The sequence below is a fragment of the Bos taurus genome, chromosome 3, assembly GCF_002263795.3.
Source record: "Bos taurus isolate L1 Dominette 01449 registration number 42190680 breed Hereford chromosome 3, ARS-UCD2.0, whole genome shotgun sequence".
Taxonomy (NCBI): domain Eukaryota; kingdom Metazoa; phylum Chordata; class Mammalia; order Artiodactyla; family Bovidae; genus Bos; species Bos taurus.
The window spans coordinates 19,692,381-19,715,513 of record NC_037330.1 but is presented as its reverse complement, the minus strand read 5'-3'; the positions used below and the strand labels follow the sequence as shown (position 1 = coordinate 19,715,513).

At 38.4% G+C, this 23,133-nt stretch overlaps 1 protein-coding gene across 1 annotated transcript; it reads left to right on the top strand.

The window, feature by feature from the left end:
• The first annotated feature begins 1,140 nt into the window (after positions 1 to 1,140).
• On the top strand, positions 1,141 to 17,230 carry GABPB2 (GA binding protein transcription factor subunit beta 2). Its single transcript, NM_001076242.1, has 7 exons — positions 1,141 to 1,513; positions 2,058 to 2,252; positions 4,225 to 4,363; positions 9,670 to 9,786; positions 11,545 to 11,730; positions 15,774 to 15,904; positions 16,026 to 17,230. Exons 1-7 carry the CDS (start codon positions 1,325 to 1,327, stop codon positions 16,323 to 16,325), a joined length of 1,257 nt encoding a protein of 418 aa, NP_001069710.1. The 5' UTR covers positions 1,141 to 1,324; the 3' UTR covers positions 16,326 to 17,230.
• Positions 17,231 to 23,133: the final 5,903 nt, after the last annotated feature.

Sequence of the window (23,133 nt, the reverse complement as noted above, 5' to 3'; positions counted from 1 at the left end):
AGACTAAATAGTCTGAATTGATTTTTGTTTATTGTCTTTCTGCCTCAGTCTCCCTACAAGAGTTTCATTATCTTTGTCTCATCTGAATATATGGTTTTCTTTTTCTTTTAGTTTTCCAAATTGAACGAATCTCCTGTGGATAGATAGGTGGTAATTGTAAGGTATTATATACTTGTAATTTTCTATAATGTTTTTTGGAGTATTTTCTAAAAGGTTTACTTCTCTCTGGAGTGTACTTGGGTTATAGGCTTCTGTAATTAGCTAGAAATTAAACAAAATCAGTATACTAAGAGTACATTTCTAAACTAATAAACTCCTGGTTTCCTTTTTTCTAAAATGTCCTCATTAATAACGAATAGCCTAGCCATTTTGTTTCCTTTTTCACTGTTAAAAAAACGTTAAAGAGGAAGGTGTAATTTCATGAGTTCGAACAATCAGCTTGGAGAGCAGAGTGTCAGAAGGTCCAGGGTCTAGTCTATAACACGGGCTTGCTCAGTAGTCATAGATTTTGTTAGCATTGCCTAATTTTAACAATTCAATAAGCGGTGTCCTCTATTCTGAGGTGATTAATTCATAACTTTAGAGGCCAACACATCACAAAAAGGAAGAAAGGAAACCCAGGAGATTAACATTTCTATAAATAGACTTGAAAAGCACAGTGTGAGTTAAATCCAGTCAGGCAGAGAGACTGAATATAAGAAAAGCAAAGAATAAATGAAATAGGTTTTAAATTAAAGAGCATAACCCAAGGAAAGGGCTAGATCTCTGACCAAATGGATGCTGATAGATAACTCTGATAGTAACAAGATTTACTTTGAGATGATACAGCCTTGTTTGTTGCTATTGACACACTATTGCTAATCTTTTTTCTTTTGGCTCTTCATCTCATCAGTCTTTCTGCTTTGCTTTACTGTGGTAACAAACTTCTATTTCAACCAATTAGATTTGCACCCTAAATTTCACATGTCACTTTGTAGTTTTTGCCCTTTTCTCAAGAATTGTTTTGAACCTGCCTATCCCCCCACTTTGTTCCTGACTCAACATGCTCTCTTCTATTTTTTTAACCTTCTAAGCCCTGTTTAAAATCATACCTTTATGGAATTTTACTTGTTAAGTCCACCTGACTTAAAGCCATTATACTTAGCACTTATTTAATTGATAGTATGTTTATTTGTCCATTAGTATATTAATTTTAGTTAAATCATTTCTTCAGTTTATCTGTCCAGCCAGATTCTCTCTCCAAGGACAGGAACCTAGGCTTCTCCTGTTCTTCGTTTGTATCCCTCCAGTAACGATTTAGGACTTTGCACACAGTTGATATTAAATGAGTATTATTTCCCCACAGCTTGGAACATCACCCCTCCACCTTGCAGCCCAGTATGGTCATTATTCCACAGCAGAAGTGCTCCTTCGAGCAGGAGTTAGCAGGGATGCACGGACCAAAGTGGACAGGACCCCTTTGCACATGGCTGCAGCTGATGGACATGCACACATCGTGGAACTACTTGTTAGGGTAAAGCAAGAATAGTGGCGGGTCTATATTGTAAAAAAGACAAATAACCTTTCTATTTTCTTACTTAAACAGGCATTAGGAAACTAGGTTGGAAAAGATTAACTTTAGGACAGTTTATAGCACTGAGTTGTAGCTCTTTCAAGAGTCATCATAGCTATGAGTATTTTACTTTCTAATCTTTTGAAGGCGAAACAGACTATTGATTTTTCTTCATTCTTCTTCTGCAGGTGTTCTTTGCTCTTATGCCTGTTTCAGGCACTCAGCTTACTGTTAATAAATGCAACAAAAATCTGTTCTTTTCCCCTTTCTCTCCCATCTGTTATAATTTCCCGGTGATGTCCTTAAAAGACTCTCTCGTTTAAGGCATTGTGTCTGTCAGCATGCAGGAGAATTTTAGACGTGTTTTTCCCTTGATATTTCTTAAACCTTTCTAAATTTGAGTATGTGTAATCACTATGGAAATCCTCAGTATCTGGTGATGGGATATTGCACCTGTGCTACTATAACCAGTATCTCTTTGAAAAAAATTACTTTTTTATGACAGAATGGTGCAGATGTGAATGCCAAGGACATGCTAAAGATGACAGCTCTGCACTGGGCCACAGAGCACCACCATCGAGATGTTGTAGAGCTGCTTATCAAATATGGAGCTGATGTCCATGCTTTCAGCAAGTTTGATAAATCTGCTTTTGACATAGCCCTGGAGAAGAACAATGCTGAGATTCTGGTCATCCTTCAGGTCCTGTTCTTTTTATACCACCACAGTATACTTCAGCTGAAATTAAGGATTTTTCGTAGGAGCTGAATCAAAACTGAATTTTCTGTATCTTATCAAAGTAGTACTTTCATTATGTCTCAATCTTGTGATTGTCATTAATATCTTAAAAAAAAATTCTATAAACCCCTGAATTATCTGTGGTGATTGAAGAGCAATGTTGTGACCAGTACAAAAATGAGATTTATGTGGCTTTAGAAATTTTTTTTCTCCATGAAAATTTCCCTTTTTAATTAAGCTTGACTTGGGATAATATGAAAAGCCTCTTTATGTTTTATGAACATACATCAACTGATGTGAGATAGAACATAGCTCTAAAGCATATTGAGTCGTAAGGAAACTATCTCAGAATTAAAAATCAGCTGTGATGGTATCATCCATTGATTTCTTAAGCCAGTATGTATATATCAGAAATAACAGGATGAGTGATACAAAGATTAATAGGGCATAGCCCTGTCCTTGGAGTGTTTACAGCATAATGAAGGTAAAGAGAAAATATAAAGCAGTACAGTACTATACTGATGTAACACTATGATGATAAACAGATACCTGGTAGGTGTTACGAGGGAGTTTTGATCATGCTTAAGGCAAAGATCAAAGTATATGTAGACTCTGAACTGAGTTTTGAAGGAGCATTAGGCAGAGATGTGAGAAAATGATACTCTAGGCTAGAAAAAGCAAATCAAAGACACAGAAGTGTGAAAGGGCATGGAATGATCAGGAAAGAGTACGTATTAATAGTTCTGTGCCTAGAGATTGGTCAAGAGAAGCAGAGTTTAGGAGTGGCAGGAGCTAAGACTTGAAAGGCAGAGTTCTGAACATAGGGGTGTGCAAGAGTATGGGCCATTTTGTGATGTTTCAATAGAAGCTTTTAAATATAGGATTGATATGAGAAAGTTTTTTAAAAAGGTAATTGTTTGAAGTGCGGTACACAGACCTGAGAGAGAAGACAATGCTAAAGACCGTATAGTAGTAGTAGTGTTAGTCGCTCAGTCGTGTCTGACTCTTTGTGACCCCACAGACTGTAGCCCACCAGGCTCTTATGTCTCCAGGACTCTCCAGGCAAGAATACTGGAGTGGATTGCCATTCCATTCTCCAGAGGATCTTCCCAACCCAGGGATCAAATCTGTGTGTCCCGCATTGCAGGCAGATTCTTTACCGTCTAGTGACTTTCATTAGGCCAGGCAAGAGTCAATGAGGGCTAGAATTAAGGAAGTGATATGGAGGGTAGAAGGGGCAGGTTCAAGAAGGAATTTTACGGTAACCAGAGAATGGATAATCTGCTTCAATTGAAACTCGTAGCAAAGGGATAGTTGTGTGTTAAAAAAAAAATAGCCAACGAAATAAAATAGAGATAAGCATCTTTATACCAAAATTGTGCAGATATCCCTGAAAGCAAAAATGCAGTGTATGAAAATAGCCTTTAAAATCTGGTGCTCATTTGATTGTTTGTTATATATTCTCTTAGGGATTTCTTCAGTGGCAGAATGGAATAAGTAGTTGGACAAAACTCTGGAGAATATTGTTCTCTGTAGATTCTCTGCAGGGATCTTCAGCTAGCACCATGTTTATACATAATTGATCATAGAATATTAGTGCTGGAAATTCCTTTTTAGGCTACCCCTTTTATTTTTCAAATTAAAAGCCAGGTCCAGAGAGGTTAAGTGAATTGTCTAAAAGTCTTTGCAAATATACACCTTTTTTTTTTTAAGGTAGAAGTAATAGGGAAAGCAACCTAAGCTCTCTGTTGCCCTGGTCTGAGAAAAAAACAGTGGTGGTAATGAGAACTCTGAGGTCCCTAGGACATTGTGTGCCGGAACTAGATCTGCCTGACAGAGCATTGACGGGGGGAGGGGGCATGGCTGTTCAGTAACTATATAACTGAGGCTAGTTAGTAAGTGTTCTTACTTTGAAATATCTTGTGTTGTTTTATAGGAAGCAATGCAGAATCAGGTGAATGCTAATCCCGAGAGAGCCAACCCTGTGACTATGGCTACCCCATTCATCTTCACGTCAGGAGAAGTTGTCAACCTCGCAAGCCTTGTTTCTTCAGCCAGCACCAAGACAACCTCAGGTGATGTTCTGATAATGTGACATTTATTTTAGACTTAAAATGAACCCGAATTACAGGTTTTTTTAATAAGATGAATAGATACTCTGTCTGATATCCCCTCCTTTATTAAAATATTCCCCAAATGGAAGATTTATAATAGATTTTAAAGCTAATGCTTTATTCTTTCTGGAGGAAGGGAAGATCATACTTTAGGATTATACATAAATGCTTGACTGTGTTAAAAGTAAAATATCCTACAGATTAATCTGTTGAAGGGTTATGTCTGACCCCAAAATGAAAATATAAGGTGCTTTAATATGGTACTGCTAAGGAAAATAGTTAAATATTTATAGTCTAAATCAGTAACAAATAAGAAAATAAACATAAATGGTTGTTGGATGCTGATATAAAAGAGGTGAGTATGGTTATTCGACTAAAGTTGAAGAGTCCTGATTTGTTCTTGAGAACATATAAAACAACAATATAGCGAAGAAACGCCCTTGGTGTTGCTCTTTTGACACTTGTATGTATTTGTTTTAATTTATTCATTTTTGGCTGCTCTGGGTCCTTGTTGCTGCTCAGGCTTTCTCTAGTTGTGGCAGGTGGGGGCTACTCTTAGTTGGGTGCACAGGCTCTCGTTGTTGTGGTTTCTCTTATTGAGGAGCGCAGGCTCTAGGTGTGTGGGCTTCAGCACTTGCTGCGTGTGGGCTCCGTAGTTGCAGCTCGTGGGCTCTAGAGCACTAGCTTAGTAGGCTTGGTTGCTCTGCAGCATGTGGGATCCTCCTGGACCCAGGATCAAACCTCGTCCCCTGCATTGGAAGGCAGAGTCTTATCTACTGTACCACCAGTACACAGTATTTATGTTTTAAATAAAAATAAAAAATCTATCTAGAAAGGAGCAAATCTAATTTTGCTGTACAGCAGAAACTAGTACAACATTGTAAATCAACTATAATAAATTTTTTTAAATAAAAAAGAACAAATCAAGTTTATTTTCAACATCTCCTTACAGATATTTTTTTACAATGAGGAGATTATGTCTTCATTTAAATAAATGTTCCTACTGACCCTGGGTTTCTTTTTCTTTTTCTGATTTTCATTTAAAAATTGCAACTGCATTCATAGTTGTTTGTAAAATATCAGAGGAAGATCTTGACTGATGTATTATTATTGAGAGGCAGTATAAACTAGAAAGAATAGATACACAGTATACAAAGGTTTTTGCATTCCAGAACTGCTTTCAAATACTGATTTATTAATTGGCTAAGATACTTAGCAGCAGCAAGATACTTGACCTTAGAAATACTACTTACTTCCCTAAGCCTTCTGTACTTATATATTAAATTAGAATATAATAATCTACTTCACGAGGTTGTGGTGAGACTGAGATTTTGTATTTCAGTACCCATTTTATAGCAGGGCTTCAGTAATAGCTAATGTTGAATGAAAATGTAACTTCTCAGTGAAGGTTGACTCTCTCAGGCCCACAAGGGGGCAGTAATGCCCTTCATTTTATAAGCTATCAACTGTCATTTAAAATTGCTATGCTTTAGTTTTCAGCTGGATGATTCAAAAAGTTTATCTTAAATATATGTATACATGTAATCAGAATATTCACAGCCATTTGGGTTTGTTGTGGTTCATGCCGCACTGATTAGAGCAAGTGTTTTTTTAATTCAAAAGTTTTTAGAAGCCAATCAAGTAATATGTTTACAACATGGGCTAGAATTAAGTCTTTAGTCTAACTACTGAAATTCTCCAGACTCTTACCTGAAATGATAAACAAAGTTGAAGGCATGCAGCATAAGGATTCTTAGCCTTGGTTCCTGTGGACCTATATCATGCTTGTCATGTTGCTTCTGGCAAACCTACTCCTTTTTTCTCTTCTGTATGTTGACAGCAGCAAATTGAAATTGCTGAACCCTCTCATAATTAGAGCTGATCTCTCCGGTGTCATCCTACTCATGAAGCAGTTCTACCTAGCTGTTTCCCTTGAGGGGACTGGCCTATCAGTGCAGATAAAAGAAAGGAGAAAAGTTCTAAGTCAAATTCGGGTTGTGTTGTTGAACTGGGTTTAAAGATTTTCTTTTCCTGAATGGTGGAGAAGCCCTCTTGTTTCCCATCATCCAACAATATTTTTAGGAATTAACTGAAAGTGGGCTTCCCTGGTGGTCTAGTGGTTAAGAATCTGCCTTGCAATGCAAGCAACACCAGTTCAGGAAGATCCTACTTGCTGTGGAGCAACTGAGCCTGTGCACCACAGCTACTGAGCCAGTGCTTTAGAGCCCAGGAGTCACAACTACTGAGCCCAAACACTGCAACTACTGAAGCCCACACACTTAGCACCTATACTTTGAGACAAGAAAAACCACCACAGTGAGAAGCCTGTGCACTTCGACGAAGAGTAGCCCCTGCTTGCCTCAACTGGAGAAAAGCCCGAACACACAACGAAGACCCACCACAGCCCAAAATAAAATAAATACATAAATTTTTTTTTATAAGAATTAACTGTAAGTATCCCAGGATTGTCATTTTGGTGGATATTTTTGATACCAAAATCCAGACTGTAAAGATTGCTTTCAATTTTCCATTTGTGACTAAAGATATCAGTTATCATCAGTGCCACCATCAAACTGCAGTGACTGGAGAAGGCAGACTTAACTTAAATATTAATCAGGGCAAAACAGAGTTATGAAGATAAATTTCCTTTTTCTGTAGAATCATAAGATGCACTCCAAAGTCAAGTACGAATTGCCTTGTATTGGTTCATAAAGAGTACAGGCTTTGGAATCTGACATAGGTTCTAATCTGGGCTCTTGAGATTCACTAGCTGCATGACCCTGGGCAAATTACTTAATTTTTCTGAATCTTAGCGACTAAACCACCACCACCAGTTTTCACTGACTTGGTGAGACTGCCTAGCCAACCATAGCACATGCCCCTAATCCTGATCTGAAGAGTTTATTTATATAAGCCACATTCTGAGTAGGTAACAAATTGTCACTAACAATGCCATTTTCCTTCCAGCAGCCATGCACATTTCACTTTATTGATGGGGGTCTTGTATTAAAACGAAGCAATTAGCATTGTTTAACAATAAGGTACTTTATTTTTCCAGAACTCTCTGGGATAAGTCTAAAGAGATCATTTGTATCATTTCTTTTCAGTTTCAACTTTTCAATTTAGTATTCTATCAGAATACTAAACCTAATTTTTCACAAATGTTCTTTCTTCATCTTGTTATTGAAGAGAAGTTGGGTGAGTCATTATGTTTGAATTAGAGGGAGAACAAATACCCTTAGGTTGGAATCATCATATGCTAAAAAGTATATAATGCCTTTTTCATGAAGCAGTTCTACACAAGTAGTCTCCTTTAGCTTGGTGGCCTACCTGATTTGTCCTACTTGAACTTTAAGTGTAACAGCCTTGTTTGTGTGTTTGTCTGTGTGTATTTAACTGTGATAAAATAATAGCAGTGTATTTTTTATTGTTAATGACTTACTGTCACATATATTCCAACCTCCATGAGGGATGTATCTAAAACTTGCTTGTTCCTTGTTTGTTTCATTTGTGAGTTCTTATGTCAGCACTTGGTATGATAGTCTGAGTGATAAGAAAAACATGAACTAAGCAGGAAAATTAGAGTATAAGCTATAGCTAATCTTGCTCTTACAAGGTCATTAGATTGACACAAGCTCTTTCTAGAGGTCACGCACTGTGTTTCACTGGGTTCCTTGAGTATGAGAGAATTGAAATAAGCATATCATTATTTTCTCCACCCTTATCTTCACTCCCACAGTCATTATCCAAAAGCTTTGAAAGTATTTTACAGATAACTGACTTTTTTTAAGGTATATTATTGAGAAAACAAAAAGTAAGAGTACATTTAGGGCTTCCCTGGTGGTTCGGAGGTAAAGAGTCTGCCTGCCAGTACGGGAGATACAGGTTTGTACATGGCGCAGAGTAAGCCCGTGCCCCACAACTGACTGAGCCTGTGGTCGCGAGCCCAGCAATTGCAACTGTGGAAGCCTCACGCCCTAGAGCCCATGCTCCACAACTAGAGAAGCCACCACAATGAGAAGCCCATGCCCCACAGCTAGAGAGGAGCCCCTGCTCCCTGAAACCAGAAGAAAGCCTATGTCGCAATGAACACCCAGCCCAGCCAAAATAAATAAAAGTAACTAATTACTTTTTTTAAAAAAAGATAAGTGTATCAGTCCATTTCATTCAGGAGACAAAATCATGTGTGGTATATTTTAATTATACATAATTTTATTATACATATGTAAGAAATACTTATGTATATACAATAAATATATATAATAAATATATAATTAATAAACTTAATTTCTAAAAACTTGTTAGTAACAATGGATAACTATTAAGAGGTGAGGAGAACTCTAAAGAATATAGGAATAGCCAGTATGGGGAGCAGTCACTTCTATGTGATAAAACTTAATCTCCTGCCAGATGACAGGAAATATTTATAGGATTAGCTTCAGTATCACAAGGCAAAGAAGGGTGGATTTGGCGCCAAGCAGCAATTAATTTGTGATTGGTACAATAAGTTATTTCTGAAATTATAGTGAAAGACCTGGGGAAGTGCAATTCATGTTATTAAAGTTGGATTTATGCAAAAGTGTTGAGTAATACTTCCGGTTCATAAAATTAGGCATGCCTGTTGCCAGATCTAATGCACTTCCCTCTTCGAACTTAGCTGTAAGTATATTACATACATAAAGGAAAAGGTTATGAACGAAGTTTTTTTAAATAGCACATCATGACATAACTAAGTAATTGTTATTTTTTAGCATCAATTATTGTACTGTCCTTTGACATTCAAAATGTGAAACTGCATGTTTTTAACTGTCCTTGCCCTTGAGGTCAGTCCTAGTCTTCTCACCTCTGGTGAAGAGAAGAGGCGTGACTGACTAAAGCCCAGGAGGGGCCTATTCCCTCACCACTGCCTAGCTTGGGGTGCGGCATGCTCTGTATGCTTACTGCCTGCTGCCAAGAAGGGCTCTGAACAGCCAGCCTTGGGAGTGGTTGGAACTCTTGGTGTGTTAGCTGCTGATGCTCAGCCTTGACAGTGCCAAGAGAATGATCAGATGAAGAGAATGTAATGGCCCTATACCAAGCATATTATCTTAATCCACTTTAAAGGGAAAACTTTAAACCTTAAGAGTTTTAACACCATGATAATCAGTTTATATAAGTTTGTATTAGAAAGCAAGATTAAGGAAAAGCTGAGATTTTGATTTAATAAGCTATTTTAGTTCATCTCTATTCTCTCCACTGGACCTCATTTGCCTTTTTTACCAAAATAGGTGACCCCCATGCCTCCTCAACAGTACACTTCTCAAATTCTACCACCTCAGTGCTGGCCACCCTTGCAGCTCTTGCTGAGGCATCAGCCCCCCTCTCCAACTCACACAGAGCCACAGGTAGGTAAGGGATATCTGCTGGGTGAATCACCATTTCTTCTTTTGTTTTCAACTCTCCAGCAGATTTACTTTTCCATGAAATGTTAAAGAATTATGGTTAGAGACAACTAGGATAAAGGGATGTAGAGTCACTGAGCATCAGGATGAAAAATCACTAAGTGATACAATCAGTCAGCTGAATAATGTCAGAGAATGAGTAAGTTACTCCTTTGTATTCTTGCAGCTTCAAGCTTGTTTGCACTGACTCGAGTTACATCAGATTGAAATGTTTCGTCTTATATAGCATAGTTTTGGAAATACTCTATGTTGTGTTTTGACTGATACTATCATAGAATGATTCAAAATAGCAGCCTAGATACCTTGTATTAAAGCATCAAAATACATGGGACTGCTGCCTCGCTCATTGTTCCATCCTGTGTACCCCAGGTTGGCATGCTTCATTTCACTGGAGATGTTACTTTGGCATTCCCAGTGGATTTGTGGAGATAAATCCTGTATAGTGCCTTCTGATTTTAAAACAGAAAGGTTTCATGTCCCTTAGCCAGAGCTAGTGGCCTCCAGGGAAAAGGTTTAAGACTTCATATAGGTAGGAGGCAAATAGTTATAGATAGGGGTAAATAGTCATCTAGGAATCTTTCTGGAGCCCTCTGGCAATCTGCTCCATCATAAATGAAAGCAGATTGTTGATTTCTTTCTGCCATAGACATTTAGATGCTGAGAACATTCCTCTAATTCTATTTTTCCAACTGGTAGCAATCATAAAGATCTCTACTCAGATGTGTATGAATGAGCAGCATGGCAGAGGAAAAAGCAACATATTAAACTTGTGCTTGTTAATTTTTATAATTTGCTCTTTGATGTTGGATAAATCATTTGACTTCTTCAGGTCTGTCTCCTCATCTCTAACATGGTAGTTGGATTAGATTATCTATCAGGGTCCTTTCAGCTCTAACATTTAACTGTTCTTTGCTTCTAAGAGGTGTGAATGCTCTATTTCCATTGAACTGCCTGAATGCATCTCATATGGATAGTTCCTGCCCCTGTTGCAAACTTCTCCTTGTGACTCTTTAGATACAGAAATTTCATAGTAGTAGGAGCTGTTTCCCCTAATAGTTACTGGGGATATTGACTAACCAAAGTGAAAATCTTTATTCAGTGTGATACATGTAAAGTTCTTATTAATAGAAAAGTGCCTGGCCCATAGTAAATAGTGTTCGTTGCTATTAATGTTATTGTTGATCAATCAGATGGGAGAAGCCACCTGTTTTTGTCTGTCAAACTTCTTCAGTGTTTTGACTTCTTGACATGTTATTTTGTTAATTCTCTATTAAATGCCTTTATTTCTTATAGAAATAGGTCTACTTTAATTTATAGTTATAGTTCTAGGCTCTATAGATTTATTTAGACTTTCAAGATACTTCCTGAAAAAAGAGTCCCAAGATCAAGTATGTTGGGGAAACTCAGCATATCTTATTTTCTATTAGAGAGTCACAATGCTCATTTGTCTATTAGGGTCTCTGATACTTACTGCAAAATAAAAACAAATTTAAGCATATTTAAACTAACATTTTGAAAATGTGTTTGTATATAGAACCTGTCTGGTGAAAGCTAACATGTCAGTGAAGACATTTTAGAAAATACTGTTCTAATGCATTTCAAGTTTTTCTATTCCTGATATTATCAATTTCAAGGAGGCTGAAATTACTCTACTCCTAATTTTTTAAGCTGTAGTTTTATATTTACTTTTGTCATCTCTAGCTAATTCAGAAGAAATCATAGAGGGCAATTCTGTTGATTCATCAATCCAGCAAGTGGTGGGGAGTGGAGGCCAGAGGGTCATCACCATAGTGACCGATGGAATCCCTCTGGGTAATATACAAACTGCAATCCCTGCTGGAGGCATTGGCCAGCCATTTATTGTGACTGTGCAAGATGGACAGCAAGGTGAGTTGTCCTATTAAAAGATATTTTAGACACTCAACACACCTCTAAAAACGAAGCATTAGGGCAAGTTAGGGGGAAATGGAGAATGCCATATCCTAGATGGGGCAAAGAAGCTCTGAAAAAGAAAAAAAAAAAACCGAAACCAGTCAAATTCTCCTGCTGCTGCTGCTGCTGCTAAGTCGATTCAGTCGTGTCCAACTCTGTGCGACCTCATAGATGGCAGCCCACCAGGCTCCCCCGTCCCTGGGATTCTCCAGGCAAGAACACTGGAGTGGGTTGCCATTTCCTTCTCCAATGCATGAAAGTGAAAAGTGAAAGTGAAGTCGCTCAGTCGTGTCCGACTCTTCACGACCCCATGAACTGTAGCTTACCAGGCTCCTCCATCCATGGGATTTTCAGGCAAGAGTACTGGAGTGTGATGCCACAAATTCTCCTAATATATATAAAATATGTGAGTAAAACCAATAATCTGATAGAAAAAAGAGCAAGTATTGCAAACTAGTAGTTCACAGAAAATACTGATGGTTCTTAAAAATAGGAAAATTTATTTCATTTATGGCAAGAGAAATATAAATACTGTACCAATATACCATTAAAGCATGATGCTGTCAAGGGTATGGGGAAACAGGCACTCTTATAAATCACTGGTAAGAGTGTGAATGCATCCTCTAAAGAGCAAATTGTCAACATGCATCAGTATTGAAGCTGCACATACCTTCTGGTTAAAAAGTTATTTTTCTATGAATTTATATTCACACACACAGAAATGACCTATATACTATTTGTTACAGCATTATTTGTAATCATCAGATTAAAAAGAACCTAAGTAGAAGTCATTAATGGAACTTGATAAATAAATTATGGTATACCCTACTCATGCAATGGAATACTATGCAGCTATTAAAAACGATGAAGAGGATTCTTATATACCAGTATGGTCTGATCTCCAAAATACCTTAAGTGACAAGAGTAAGATACAGGCAGTGTGTAGAGTATGCTACACCGTATGTTTTAAAGGGATAAGTTTATATGTATATTTGCTAATATATTTGTAGACTTAGACTATCTCTGGAAGAACATTCAGAAATAACATTTAACATTGGTTCCCTTCTGGCAGGGCACCTGGGCAGCTAGAGATGGATGAGAAGCTTTTAAGTGTATATGCTTTTATAGCTTTTAATCTTTGAACCATCTGAATGTATTAGTTATTAAAAAATACTTAAGTAAAATTTTTTTTAAAAAAAGAGAAACTAACGTTACAACTTCATTCCTCAGAAATACTAGAGGTTGAAAAAGGAGGGTTGGTATCATTGCCTTTTGTGTCATCAGCAATTTGAGTTGGCCTAAATAATTATGAGGATTCTATAATTTTTAAATTATTTGAATTGATGGATCTTTGCAGTATGGGAAGAAAGAGTAGGAATTAAACCTTTATAATCCAAGCTTTGGTATCATAAGTTCTTGGAATTTTATTTGGAAATATACTACTGATGTTTTTGTGGACATTATCACTTAAAGTTTGGGGGAGCTCACAGAGTAGGTGAGAGACTACTTAGAATTAAGTAAATGAGAACGGTGTTTTGGGGTTTTTTTTTTTTTTTTTTTGCTTTTTTAAGATTGAAGTTGTTTTAAGGGAAAAAAATAAAAATTTAAAGTCCTCTGGCTTGCGGGATCTTAGTTCCCTGACCAAGGATTGAACCCGTGCCCCTTGCATTGGGAGCATAGAGTTTTAACCACCGGACCACTGGGAAAGTCCTAGGGGGGGAGTTTTTTTCAAGGTTTTGCCTGGATAAACTGCACTACTTTTTACAGATGCATTTAACCAGGCTCAAAGAAGGAAAGCCAAAATTTTGTGAATTAACTGTAAGAAATTTTAAATTCCAGACAAAACTTCCATTTCCACTTAGCAGATATCTAAGCTGCTTTCTACTGCTATCAATTGATGCTATCAATTTTTGCTTTAAACGAAAATCATAATGCATCCTAAAACCTAAATATAATTTTAACTTTTAATTTTGAGATAATTGTACATGTAATTGTACATGATAATTCATGTACAGTTGTAAGAAATAATATAGAAAAATCCCATATATCTATCACTCAGTTTCCCCAAGTGATAGCATTTTGAATAATAGTACAAATATTTTGTACTGTTTTGTGCATGTGTGCTAAGTCGCTTCACTCATAATTCAGCTCTTTGCGACTCCACGGACTGTAGCCCGCCATGCTCCTCTGTCCATGGGATTCTCCAGGCAAGAATGCTGGTGTGGGTTGCCATGCCCTCCTCCAGGGGATCCTCCGGATCCAGGGATTGAACCCATGTCACTTATGTCTGCTGCGTTGGCAGGCAGGTTCTTTACCGCTAGTGCCACTTGGGAAGCCTACTGTACTATTTTGTATAATATACAAATAGTGCAATATTACAGACAGGAAATTTACCTTGGTGCAACCCACCAACCTTATTGAAATTTTTTTTGCAGTTTTCTCTGCCTTCATTTGTGAGTTTGTGTTCTGTGCAATTTACTGTATGTGCACCACCACAGTTGAGATAGAAAGTAATTCTATCACAGGGATTCCTTGTGCTACTCTATATCTACAGCCACTTCCCTTCCCACCCCATTCCTAACCATTGGTGACCACTAATTCATCTGTTCTCTATCATTATACTTTCGTCATTTCAAGAATGTTATAGAAATGGAATCATATAGTATATAGCTTTTGCAATAGGGTTTTTTTCCCTCAGCATAATTCCCTGAAGGTCTATCCAGTTGATGTTTGTATCAGTAGTTCATTTCTTTTTATTGCTGAGTAGTATTCCATGGTATGGATGTACCATACTTTATATAATCACTTAACTACTTAAGTTGTCTCCAGCTTTTAGCTATATATGAATAAAGCTGTTATGACTCATCATGTACAGGCTTTATAGGAACATAAATTTTCATTTTCTGGGGTAAATGTCCAAAAGTACAGTTTCTGGGTCATATGGTAAATACATGTTCAGTTTTGTAAAAAAAAATTTCTACAGTGAAAAAAAAAAAAATTTTTTTTTTTACAAAACTGAACATGTATTTACCATATGACCCAGAAACTGTACTTTTGGACATTTACCCCAGAAAATGAAAATTTATGTTTGACTATACCATTTTACATTTTCACCAGCAATTTATGAATAATCCAGTTTCTCCACATTCTTGCCAGAATTGGGTGTTGGGTGTTATCACTGTTTTTAAAATTTTAGCCATTCTAATAGGTGTGCAGTACATCTTGTGTGTTGTATGCATATGTGTTGACCCTTTTCTCACTTATCTATGAGAAGAGAAATAGTTAAATTAGATATAGCTGATGGTAAACTGCTTTCATGAAAGTTTTCTTAAAATTCTTATTTAAGACATTATACCTACTTTAGATAAGTTATTCCTCCAGAATTGCAAGCTAAGTGGTCACACCTTCTGATTTATAGTCAGACACTTTTATATAAAAGCTTCAGAGTTGGGTCTTAACTGCATGGCTTCCACACCTGCAAACCATTGCCCTTCCTTTCTGAAGTCGTCTTTATCTTTCTGTTTTTAAAAAATGTGTATTTGGCTCTGGGTCTTAGTTGTGGCACATAGGGTCTTCATTACATCATGCAAGATATTTAGTTGTGGTGCACGAACTCTCTAGTTGTAGCGTGCAGGCTTAGTAATTGTGATATTCAGGCTCCAGAGCACACGGGCTTCACTAGTTGCCACATGTAGGCTTAGTTGCTCCAGGTCATACGGGATCTTCGTGTCCTAAAGAGAGCTCAAACCTGTATCCCCTGCATTGCAAGAAGGATTCTTAACCACCAGGGAAGTCCCTCTGAAGTCTTCTTAGTGCCTCTAATCTTTTTGGTTTCTCTCTACAAAGCCATGCCTTACCGTTGATTCTAAAATCCGAAGAGATATGAACAGTAAGATATCAGAGAATATGTTTTAGTTTGTTTTCTGATTCAAAGTAAGCAAAATCTCTTTGTTTTACTATGTATTCATCACCTCCAATTGGTGTCCTTTGGCTTATAGTTCTAACTGTACCTGCTGGTCAGGTTGCAGAGGAGACTGTCATTGAGGAAGAGGCAGAAGAAGCAGAGAAATTGCCACTGACTAAGAAACCAAGGATAGAAGAGATGACAAACAGTGTGGAAGAAAGCAAGGTAATATTTTTAGCAGTGGTGGAGAGAAGGCAAAGACTCAAAAGCCAGACTTCTCAAGGCCTGAACCCTTGTCTTTTTGTCTGCTCTTAGGAATCCTCACCTGTGTGGCTTACTTTTACAGGAAGGCACTGAGAGAGAGCTACTTCAGCAGCGCCTCCAGGAGGCTAATCGAAGAGCCCAGGAGTACCGACACCAGCTCCTAAAGAAAGAGCAGGAGGCAGAACAGTACCGTCTCAGACTGGAGGCCATGGCCCGACAACAGCCCAATGGAGTTGATTTTGCCATGGTTGAAGAGGTGGCTGAGGTAGATGCTGTAGTAGTCACGGAGCGGGAGATGGAAGAGAGAGAGACAGAAGTGACTGGGGCAGTAGGGACCGCAGAGCCTCATACTGGAGTTTCCATGGAAACTGTTTCAACTTAATGTGCAAGGGCCACAACTTGTACTGTGTTCATCTTTTTCCTCTTAAAAAAAAATACAGAGGACAAACATTGTGTAAAAATTAAGAATGTCCTAAAGAAGAAAATTATAGCAGGGTACAATGCTATAGGCTACAACTTGGGCTCAGGAAAGCTCTCTATGCAACTGGAAAATTTGAAGCCAAATTTAGGGAACACGTCTTCTGAGGGTCCAGAATAATAAGGACCAGATTTCTCAGCTCACATCATTGCTTGAAGCATAGTGGTAAAAGAAAGGTGGATGTTATGGACCGATTGTTTTTTAAATAACTGACTTTCTATCAGAAGATTTTGAAATAATATTTCTAATATGTACATCCCCAGAGCCTTTAATAGTTGTACCATCAAGTGACCTGAAACTTTGCCTTAGATTATGATGTGTACCCATTAGGGAAGAAACCTAATTGGGAGGAGGGATTAGATGTAAGCTTTGGGGAAGACAAAGAAATATACTCTGCTCCCAAAGGAACAGGCAGGCACTCCCCACTCTCCTGAGTTAATTTCCCTGAGAAGAAATCACCTAAGTAAATTTGCATCCACTGTGTGTCCATAGCCCAGATGCCCGTTTAAGAAGCTAAAATAGAATTTTTAAAAACTGGAAAGGAAAGAAAACTTGTTCATGTGCGAGAAGTGTATGTAGATCCCAAATCCTCCAGCTGCACCTCTGCGATGCTGGAAAGTGGCCAGAAAAGAGGCCCATGGGGTTAGGAAACAGTCTGGTCTCGAGATACCAACTTCGCTTTGGCTAGATTTTATGAAATTGCAATGAGGAGGGTAGTCTGCTGTCAGAACAACTTGCTTTCAAACATTTATTTATGTAATGTCAAGCTTTAATATCAACTTTTTTTAAAATATAAATTTATTTATTTTAATTGGAGGCTAATTACTTTACAATATTGTATTGGTTTTGCCATACATTGACATGAATCCTCCACGGGTGTACACGTGTTCCCCATCCTGAACCCCCCTCCCACCTCCCTCCCCATACCATCCCTCTGGGTCATCCCAGTGCACCAGCCCCGAGCATCCTGTATCATGCATCAAACCTGGACTGGCGATTCGTTTCACGTATGATATACATGTTTCACTGCCATTCTCTGAAATCATCCCACCCTTGCCTCTCCCACAGAGTCCAAAAGACTGTTCTATACATCTGTGTCTCTTTTACTGTCTCACATACAGGGTTATCGTTACCATCTTTCTAAATTCCATATATATGTGTTAGTATGCTGTATTGGTGTTTTTCTTTCTGGTTTACTTCACTCTGTATAATAGGCTCCAGTTTCATCCACCTCATTAGAACTGATTCAAATATATTCTTTTTAATGGCTGAGTAATACTCCATTGTGTATATGTTAAACTTTTTAACTTTATAAAATTTTGTTGAGTTTGCTAAGTGTGCCTTTCTGTGGAACTTACATGGTATCCACTCATATGCAAGAAAATACAGGAGAGATGAAGGCTGAGGATGTTGTATAGTTTTTATCCATCTGATTTGGGATGCGTACACTGTTTTCTAAGATCAGGTCTTGTGTAGAGCTTTTGTGCTTTACAGGTGCTCAGTGTGTTGGCAGAGGGGATAAGGACAACCAGTGCCATAACGTAAGGAACCCGAGATTCTGGCCAGATCTTTGTCACCTTACTCTTCTCTCTCCCACCATGCCTGCTCCTTTTGCCTAGACACTTTAGAAAGTGTTTCATTGCTGGGATTTCTTGGAGCTTTTTTTTAAAAAGAGAGTTGGAATATGGGTGGAGAGAGAGAGGTTGTGGAGAGGTCATCATCCTGGACTTGCTTTGTTATAAATTAGAAGCAACCAGAGGGAGATGTGAAGGACAGGGAAGCCTGGCACGCTGCAGTCCACAGGTTGCAAAGAGTCGGACACGACTGAGCAGACTGAACAAGAGGGAGATGTGCCAAGTAAACAGTTGAATGACTGTTTAGAATAAGGTTTTCTTAATTAGCGATCATGGGGAAAACATATATTTTTAGTTTGGAATAAAATGTGACAGTTAACAGGGTTCTGTTTACCTTGATTAGTGAAGTAATTTGCTGCAGTTTTCCAGAGTAGCAGAATCATTTAGGGCTCAAAATAGACTGTAAACATAACTCCCCAAACCAAATTTAACAAAAGTGAAAAGAAAAGTGAAAGTGAAGCCGCTCCATCGTGTCCAACTCTTTGCAACCCCTTGGACTGTAGCATACCAGGCTCCTCCATCCATCGGATTCTCCAGGCAAGAATACTGGAGTGGGTTGCCATTTCCTTCTCCAGGGGATCTTCCCGACCCAGGGATTGAACTCAGGTCTCCCGCATTGCAGGCAGACGCTTTACCCTCTGAGCCACCAAGGAAGCCCCGAAAGAATTGGCTATTAGAGGCTTATAGACAAAAATATCAGTTTTGAAATGAATCTTGGCTATGGGCCACCTTAGCTAGGTTTTCTCCATGGACCAAGTACTGAGCACTTTCCAGATGATCAGAGATTAGTCTGCACCATTGGGGATGGTGGAGAAATGCAGTGGAGCAGCCTAGGTAAGGGTGAGTGTAAAATGGTGGTTTCTGCTGTCAAATCGTCCTGTTTCTATTTGCAATGTTTTTCCTTTTTCTGAGTCCCTTTGTGAATCAGGTGCTAACAGTAAGCTGCTATTGTGTTCCATTTCAGAGCTTTAGCTTAACTATAGAGGGACCAAGTGTTATTTTAGATGTGTTTTGTGTGTGTTCTTGGTGTATATACTGACTTCAGTTCCTTATTTTTTTTTTTTTTTTCTTTCCTGTTAAGGGGGTGGAGGTTGACCTTGCAGAAAATATCTAGGTCCAACCAGCTTACTCTCTAAGGTAGCTTCTGATGGAGGTTGATTCCATCCAGCACACCCTTCTGAGTATACAGAGCCCCTACTGTTTGAAGGAACTGTTTAGAGGTTCTTATTCTTTTTCTGTAAAAGCCTATCATTCCCACCCAGAAAAAATATCTAATATAGCCCAAGTCATTTTTGATGATGGGGTCTCTGAGACAGGGGGGTTTAAGGAGGGGTTGGGTTAGGGAGAGAGAGAAGGGTGATGTTTGGAAAGGAGTGGGTACTAAAAGGGCATTTGTTTTTATTTACCTGGAATAGACCATTTAGCATTCCAGAGAAGGGAAATAGGATTTGATCTCTAGTTGTATTGCCATAGAGAGAATGGTAGGTCAGGATCCCTTGTAGTAGTTAATATTAATGACATTATTGGGAGTACCATTATATAATTGTGCATATTTTTCTGGATCAACCTTGGAAGTTGGGAAAATGTGGCTAGGTCTTCTGGGTTTGGGAAATCCAACTGGCCTATTGGCAAGGTTGGATTACAGAGACTCAAATAACAGACAGGTGGTTCAGAGATGGTACTTGAACAGGAAAATCTGAAACCTGGATGACTGCTTATTTTAAAATAAAGCTGCTTTAATAGTATCAGTATTAATATAGAAATTTTAGACCCTACATTTACATTATGGTTTTAAACTTCCCCCTAAATAAGAGAAAGAAATAAATCTTAATATTTCTGTTCTTGTTCCTGGCTTCAGGGAAATTACTTACAAATGTATAGATGGACATTCCCTTCCTATCACTACCTCTGTGGGATCTCTTAATTATAATGCCACAGTTGAGGTCTCTTACTTGAAATATGAGAGAACTTGGCTTTAGGTTTTCTGTATTTTGAACTCAGCACCTTAAAAGAGTTCCTTTTTTCTCTGTCATATCTGTTTCATTATTTTTGGCTTTGCCTCGTCCTCTTTTTCAGCCTCTGCATTGCTTCATTAAGATTTTTGTGTCTGCTCAGTAATACTAGAAATCTGTGGCATACAAAATGGCTTTCCTTTCTTTCTTTATATTGCTGTAAAAGAAATGAATTTACCAGAAGGCTCTCCAGTTGAAGTTAGGTATTTTGTGACCAGTGAATTTTTTTAACACCCCTTTGCTGCATATATATTATTGTGTATGTTTATAAATACATATGAATTTTCCCACTTTTCTCTTTGTTTTGAGGTCCAATTGTAAAAAGTACCTGGTAAAAGCTGGAAATATTTTTTATCTCATTGAACACTTTAGAGAGGGTTTCTTTCAATTCATTAAAGGGACTGAGGAAGAAAAAGTATTACTTTGGCCCTTTTCTGAGAGGCACACTCAACAGGCAGTAATGAGAAACCTGAGGAGTAAGGCCCTAGGGAGAGCCAGTACCTGGCTTTGCAGAGATTTCTTCAGCATGTAGTGTGATGACATCATGTAAACTGAAAGCTTCAGAGCAGAGTCGGGGGTGGAACTGGAGCAGCCTTTCCACAGAGCAAGCCTCCTTTCCACTCCTGTGGCAGCTGTTTTGACTGACATTTGCATAATTTCTTACACTTCTGAATAGGAAAGAAACTCTAGATAAATGTCCGTGGCAGAAGGTGCAGACATTCTATACATCTGCTTTTCTGGTTTAGACACCTCATCTTTTTAAGAAAAGATCATTTTGAGAAATTTCTGTGGCTCTCTCCTAACAAACAACATCATGGATCCCCAGAACTCAAAGACCTGAGGCATATAGAGAACTATTTCCAGAAGTTTAATCCTGAATGGCAATTAGTCCTTGTCCAGATTTATTGGAGAATGGCCTCTTGTTCTCTGCTCCTTGTGTAGACATCTCTGTATGGCCAGAAAAGGAGCTTTAGAATGGAATACAAGCCAAGCACACCTATGTGCTGCTCTAAGCTCTTATCTATTTCCATTTTATATTTTCCCCTTCTGAGTTAGTATTCTATTTCCTGTGCCAACATATTTACCAAGAGACAAGAGCAAGAAGGATGTGAATTCAGTTTAAGTAGCTTTGAACCTCTGGTACTGCCTTTTTTTTTTTTTTTTCTAAGCCTCTCTAAGATTAGGAGGTGGGGTGATACCCCAAGATTGTACTACAGAGCAGTTTGGCTTGTTAATGGCAGGAAATTGTGATTCCCTGTCTCTCTCCTCCCCTTCCCCTCTAACTACTTCCGCTTCTGTGACCCCATTGTTCTTATCTCATTGAGTCTTTCCCAGGCACTGGGACTTAATTAGCAGGTCATTTCTAATCTATGGGACTTGTCTTTCCTCTTTCTATTCCCTGCCTTCCCCACCACATATTTTCTGTTTATTAAGTGGTTTATTCTTAATTCTGAGAATTAATCTAGGTCACGCTCTATATCCTGTGCTTCCTCATTGGTTTCAGGCATCTGGTTCTGTCAGCAGTAATGATAACAGCTCCCTTCTCTGGCTTTGCCCTGTGTTCTGTTCTTCTGCCAAGGCCACTTGTGTTAGGCCAGAGAAAGGGTAGGTGGGGTGCTTAGCTTCTCAAAACAGCTTCAGTTTTACAAGTTGTCTGACAGCTTTATGTACAATATATTTTAGGAAAACAAATCTACTTCTCTTTTATTTAGGATTTTAATAAAATAGGGTTTGAATCTGATGAGCAAGTTCATGTGTGTGTGTAAGCATTTATGTGTATGTACACCTATACAAATATATATATACAATTTTTGTACTATCATTTAAAATAAAAAGATATTTCTTAATAAAATGTCGAAGTCTTACCATTTCAAGTGTCACTGAAATTTTTTCCATCTCCTGAGCAAAAATTATATCTATTCCCTGGTCCCAGATAAACCTTAAGAGCAAGTTTCCCTGTCCAACTGAACTAATGAGAATGGAACAGTTTGAGGGTGTTGTGTTGGTTTTTTTTTTGAGGCGGAGGGCAGTGTCTTCTTTCCCCTGTTGAGGTCTCTTCTACCCATTCACACTCTCTACCTTTTCCTTACCTAGCTACTATTTGACAGTCTTAACAGGCAGAGCAAGTTGAGGCAAGAACAGAAGTGAGAATGAAGAGAGATTTTGACTGGGTTATTAATTTATATCTTCTTCCCTTCTTGATCACTCCCATCCCTAAAAGCAAACAACCAAGAGAGGAGAAGAGTAGCTGAAGGAAGTGATTCTGTGTCTTGTGTGGGAGTAAAGTCAATGCCAAGATATTCAGGGACGGGGTGGGTGGACATAAGGCCCAGGGAGGCTGGGACAGTTGATTTGCTCTGCTAACTTCTAAGCTACTCTTGGTTAATAAGGTGCTTGGTGTTATCTCAGTCCAATTCAGCACACATTTACTAAGTAAATATGAGTAGCAGTCTGGTTGTGGTACAATGCCCATTGATAGCCAGGCTTGAAGGGATCTGTCTGGCTGGCTACTAAGGTGTCCCCATCAAGTATATGTGAAAGTCGCTCAGTTGTGTCCAATTCTTTGCGACCCTATGGACTATACAGTCCATGGAATTCTCCAGGCCAGAATACTGGAGTGGGTAGCCTTTCCCTTCTCCAGGGGGTCTGCCCAACCCAGGGATCGAACTCAGGTCTCTCACATTGCAGGCAGATTCTTTACCAGCTGAGTCACCAGGGAAAGCCAAGAATACTGGAGTGGTTAACCTATCCATTCTCCAGGGGATCTTCCCCACCCAGGAATTGAACCGGGGTCTCCTACATTGCAGATGGATTCTTTACGAGCTGAGCTACTAATATATGGTGTTCTCAAAAGCTGCTCCATTGGCAGTAAAGATGCCTTTCTTAAATAAAGGAGGGTAATACCAAAATCAAGGACATTTAAGTATCAGTATTCAACATTAGAATCTCCAGGTAACCTCTCAAAGTCAGTATTTAGGAAACTGAACACTCACCATGTATTAGGCTGCATGTGGATAATTGCTTTTTGGTAAATAATACTGTGTACATATTAACTATAAGGTACAT

Bases quoted from the DNA above. Each gene is read 5' to 3' on its own strand.
- GABPB2 (NM_001076242.1), top strand. From the start codon at position 1,325: ATGAGTATTATTTCCCCACAGCTTGGAACATCACCCCTCCACCTTGCA. The intron at 9,787-11,544 runs GTAGGTAAGGGA...TGTCATCTCTAG, and splicing joins CAACTCACACAGAGCCACAG to CTAATTCAGAAGAAATCATA. The intron at 15,905-16,025 runs GTAATATTTTTA...TTACTTTTACAG, and splicing joins ACAGTGTGGAAGAAAGCAAG to GAAGGCACTGAGAGAGAGCT.